A 5,303-nucleotide genomic window follows, 5' to 3' on the forward strand; every position below is an offset into this window, starting at 1 on the left:
AACTGGATATAGAAAATAAGTTAATGCCAGAATAAGATCACCTAGCAGAACAGACTTGCAACTGCCATAAATGTTACAGCAAGTTTACAGCACTCTAGTCGATTAGTATTTAGTTCAAAATACAGGAGACCAAAGTTAATGCTTGCATTTGTTTGCAAAGCAGGATTATATCACTAATAAATAAGCTCTCTTAGAACTCTAGAAGTAGAACACGGTACAAAAGAACGTCTTTGTAATGTTGTAGCCTGCAGCTTGAAAAAAGCAACCCTAGGTTGCACTATTTGCAGGAATGTTATTTAGGGAGGTGGTTTTTTTCCTAGTTTGTTACAATTTCTTTGTTGTCTTCCACGAAACGCGTAAAACGGAAGTTTGTCCCATTTTCACTGCTTGCCATTTTCTCCAGACCAGCTAGAGGTGCGTTGGGTTCCGAATTCTGGAGCTTCTCCAGGCTTCCCGTCAAGCCGCTGATGGGAGAGCTGCCCCCGTTGCCCAGGCCCCCTGGCGCCGGAGGAATGCCGCCGTTCTGGATGACCGAGATCTCGTTGGTCTTCATGGCCAAGCCACTGGAGAGTGCTGCTGCGTACTGGTTCCAGAAACTGGAGGGGTCTCCATTCCCTGACCGCGCAGCCAAATCCTTCTGAAACATTTCTGGGAACTTGACGGGATTGCCTCCTAGAAACGTCATGGGCCCATCCACGGAGAGTCGCCTGCCTCGTCTCGCAGGAGTACTGTTCCACATGTGAGTGCCCATGTGAACCTGGAAAGAAAGAAAGAAAGGGAGAAACAAACAAACAAAAAAAGAGGGGTTGACAGGGATTTCAAACTTATTTTGATCACAAAGAAGGCAGCGGGCCACAAAAGTGTCCAGTCTCGTTACATAATGAACGGCACTACAGGTAGCGGATGGAGGGCTCCATTTCCCATCTGGAATAATAAATAAACTTCTTCTGGATTAGCTCATCGCCATTACCCAGAACACCCTGCTTTTCTGCCGAACAATGCATTGCTTGTTACCCTTTGTTTTATTACATGTATTTAGTTTATAATGACTTGACGTTATTCCATCTATTGCAGATAGCTGCTTTCAGGGCTAGAATTGCTATGTCCACTTCCATTGCAATGGTAAGTATTGTATTTGACACCCTTTACCCTGTAAACGTCCTCTGCAGACAGGCAGAAAGTATCCTTTACTGATTGCTCATTGGAGAGCCTCGTGTATAGACAGAATGGCCTGAAAGTAATTATTCATCTCGCATTACTGGCAGCAACCTCTAGAGAAATACTCTGTCAACAGAAAAATGTACACAGTAAAGTGCTCAACTGGTGTTCTCAAACTTAAGTATATTTGCTTTTTCAAACACATATCAGTAGGAAATGTTAGTTATATAATCAATTAAATTAATACCCATTAGTTCCAGAATTATGTTAATAGTTTTTTTAAACACTCATCATCTTACACGATAGTTATGAAAAACAGCACATCCGAGAGCCTTTCACTTCTTAAAGAGGTGTGCGAGCTACAAAACCTATTTCTCTGTTAATTAACACTCCTTACCATCATTTGGCTGTTCCATTTCTCCCTCTACACAGGCAGTCTTTGCTGGCAGATGAATTTTAATTAAGCATCAAAACCAGCTCATGCTCCGGACCGGCTGCCAACGCGAACGCTCAACAAAAGCCCATCAAGGTCTACCAGAGCTGACTAAACACACCATTTGTCACGCCACAGATACCCAAAGGTACCACTGCTTGCAACATCAACAGATGTGAAAAAAATTAAAAACCCCCAGCAAGGAGAAAACGAACCCTAAGAACAGCAAGAGGGAAAAGTACCTTCAGATTGCCTTTTGTTGTGAACGCTCTTCCGCATATAGTGCAGGCAAAAGGTTTCTCACCAGTGTGTGTCCTTTCGTGGATCTGCAGAGCACTAGAGGAAGAGAAGGTTTTCCCACACGTGTTGCAGTAGTGCTGTTTGGGGGTTCTCCTGGGGAGAGCGGGGAGCAGGACGGGAGACGTGGCCGAGGAGGACAGCGGGCCCGAGGTGACGAGACCGGAGGGCGCTTCCTTGCTGTCCTGGGGAGAGCCGTGCACAAAGCCGTTCACCTCAGTCTTTATGAGCGACGACAGCGAATTCGCGGGCATAACCGAAGAGTTCTGATTAGGGCCGATACCGGAACTGGGCTCAAAAAGCTGTGATGGTAGATCTCGCATTTGATGTGTCAACATATGCTGCTTCAAATTACCCTTTGTGGAAAAGCCACGATTGCAAACTGTGCAAATAAATGGTCTCTCTTTGGTATGACTTCTGTAATGAATGTCCAAGGCACTCTGACAAGCAAATGTTTTGCCACAAATGTCACATGCGGTGTTTTTAAATTTACCTCTGTCTCTGAAAGGAAAGAGCATACTCAGAGACTCTTCTTTAATCATTTTATCAGTGTTACTAGATGTCAAGTCCAAAGCACCACTGTTAGCAGGGGTTGGAGACAAACCGTTGGCAAACTCACTTGGTAAAGCTCTGACTGGTTTCTCTTCGATACCTGGTGACTTGTGGTAATCGTTAGCGCTGTTGGATGGGGACAAGGCCTGCATGGAAGAGGTAGACTCTGAGACAGCAGGGCTTCCAGCACTTTGGCTTTCCATATCACCACCGACAGATGACGAGTCGTTAGTCAAAACGTCCCCTTCCACTGACCCATTTTCAACCGACTTTAAGCTTGCCTGAAGTTGTTCAGCAAGTCCTGCGTTGATCATCTTCATCTGATTTTCCAAAGCAGCAATACTCGACATTTCCAGGGGCAGAGGGGAAGAAGACAGGCTGTCTTGCGACGCATCCGCAGATTTGGGTGTATCCGGCACGCTGCTGTCAGGACAGTCTTCCATGTTCTCATCTGAGAAGTTGTCTATATCATCAAAATTCTTATCGTCAAAAGATCCCGTATCTGATTCCATTGACTCGGGATAGTTCTCTGTGACCGGGGTGTTGGGGATCTGCCCTCCCATGTGCATTCGGATATGCTGCTGCAGCACAACAGCGTTGGTGAATTTTTTCTGGCAGATCGGGCACGAATGTTGTACCCTCAGCGGGGGCATGGCACGGTGGACACTGTAATGAGTCTTTAAGTTGCCTTTAGTAGTGAAAGCGCGACCACAGATTTTACATTTAAATGGCCTCTCACCGGTATGTGTGCGATAATGCATTTTCAGTGCGCTCTGGCAACTGAGAACTCGGTGGCAAATGATACACTCGTTCGGATCGGATGCCTTTTTGTCAATGTTTTCTACCAGTTGCTGCAATTTTGACGTTTCGGATGCTGGCGTTGAATCCAATAGTCCTCCAAATGGAAACTTTGCCTTAAATTGCTCTGACATTAGAGGCATCAGTGGATTTGTAAAAGTGGCGACAGCGCTGGAGCCCGAGTCCACTGCCGGTGAGCTCACGGAGCCGCTTGCGTTCGTGACGGTGCTTGCGTTTTGAGGGTTTTCTTCCATTTTGCCGTTTGAGGTAAGCAAAGCACCAGCCTCTACCTCATCGGGAAGTCCGTTGGAAATTTTTGACGTGGGATCAGCTGCTCCCGAGTCGCTCTTGACAGAGCAGGGAGGGCTCGCGGAAGGATGGCTAATGGGAATCGGCTGGGGCTCCTCAGTTTTGATGAATGGGGTCAAGCTTGGAATTGTTGGTGGGAGTGGCAGGCCAACAGAAGTCGTCAGGGTGGAGAGCACCGGCTTGCTGTCCAGCCAGCTTGTGACAGGTTTCTCCGGTGGTATAGACATCCCATAAGGAATCCCCGTGCTTGTCGGAATATTGTCCAAATGCTCTGGCACCGGGTACGGGTTCATTTGAATGTGAGGGTATTTTTCTTTGTGACGCTGAAAGTGGACTTTTAAGTTTCCCTTGGTGGAGAACCTGTTTCCACATATGTTGCATTTAAACGGCCTCTCGCCAGTGTGAGAACGTAAGTGAATCTGCAAGGCACTGTCACTCCCAAACACTTTAGCACAGAACCTGCATTTATGCTTAAAGAACGCCTCATCCGAATTACTTTTCGCTTCAAAAGCAGTTACATTTGGTGGCTTGCTTTTTCGTTGCTGTGCCAAGGCAGTCAAGGAGTTTAAATCCTCTGCAGGTGTTCCAAGAGTGGACAAGGGACTGGAGAACACAGAGTTACCAGGGGTGGGCTGAGGTAGAAGTGGATTAGATGCAGGACTTAATAAACTGCTTATTGCAAAAGCTGGTGAAGATGATGCTGATACTGGTGGGTTGCTGAGCTGTGAGCCACCAATACTTGAAGCCACTTTTTCTGAGGACGGCGTTGTAACTGCTGCTGCCAATATGTTAATATTTGGAGAAGAGCCACTACTGGATGGAATTAGAGTGTTGCCAGGGTTGCTCTGAGGTAGCTGTATAGGGGGGAGCTGTTTCACACCACTGATGCTGGCAGATTGACTAGCAAGGCTTTGTGCTAATCCAGCTGCTGCAGCCAGCTGCTGGGATAAATGGGAACTTAACGTGGACAAGGGGTTGGCAGATGTTCGCAAAGTACCTTGAGAAGGGCTCGAAGACGTTGGCATGTCTGCATTTTGGGAAGCCAACAATAATATTTGGTGCCGAATCTGTTCAATCAGTTGCAACTGGTGGATCTGCTGCTGCTGTAGCGCCAAGAGCTGCTCCATCAGGGCCGGCACAGCCAGTTTGCTGCTCGACGCGCCGTTACATCGCGCCTCCTGCGAGAACTGCGCCACCGCCACTTTCGTGCTCTGAAGGTTTTCGATTATTACGTTGCTGTTGATCACAGAAAAGTTGCCTAATGTCGTCAGATCCCCTATGTGAGGTAGAGAGGTTGTTACAGCTGAGGTACCCATTGTGGAGCTGTTACTGCTTGTAATACTATTGTTGACGCTCTTGGAACTGCTACTGCTATTGTGAATGCTGGAAGCCTCCACATCCATGGATTCTTCCCTGTCAAGTTTGTTATGCTCTGAAAGGTCACTGCAGTCTACTTGATCTGTGTTATTAACTGTGTCATTCATCTGTTCATCAGGATTATCAGAAGGGGAACTAGGAGGGAAGGTTTCAGAAGGAGAAGCTGGATTTTCATTCACAATTAAAACTAATTGATTTTTAGTACAATTCTTCTTGTGTTGCAGGAGATCTGATAATTCAAAGAACTCAGCACAGCACCTGCCACAGACATGGGCGTCCTTGTTCTTAGTGGTTCGATTTGCTTGACCCTTTTCTGTGTCTCCTAAAACATCAAAAGATGATGGATTAGGAACCAAACAGTAACAGAAAAAAAATATAT

At 46.5% G+C, this 5,303-nt stretch overlaps 1 protein-coding gene across 2 annotated transcripts in view; it reads right to left on the reverse strand.

The window, feature by feature from the left end:
- Positions 1-316: 316 nt before the first annotated feature.
- SALL1 (spalt like transcription factor 1) overlaps positions 317-5,303 on the reverse strand; it is a gene marked incomplete at both ends in the record, with an annotated part of 13,472 nt that continues 8,485 nt past the window's right edge. For both annotated transcript variants that reach the window (XM_082062973.1, XM_082062972.1), the window contains 2 exons: positions 317-757; positions 1,834-5,246. In XM_082062973.1, coding sequence (XP_081919099.1) covers positions 317-757; positions 1,834-5,246 — 3,854 coding nt within the window. The remainder of the gene's footprint in view (positions 758-1,833; positions 5,247-5,303) is intronic.

The sequence above is a fragment of the Streptopelia decaocto genome, assembly GCF_964273445.1.
Source record: "Streptopelia decaocto genome assembly, chromosome: 11".
Classification (NCBI taxonomy): Eukaryota; Metazoa; Chordata; class Aves; order Columbiformes; family Columbidae; genus Streptopelia; species Streptopelia decaocto.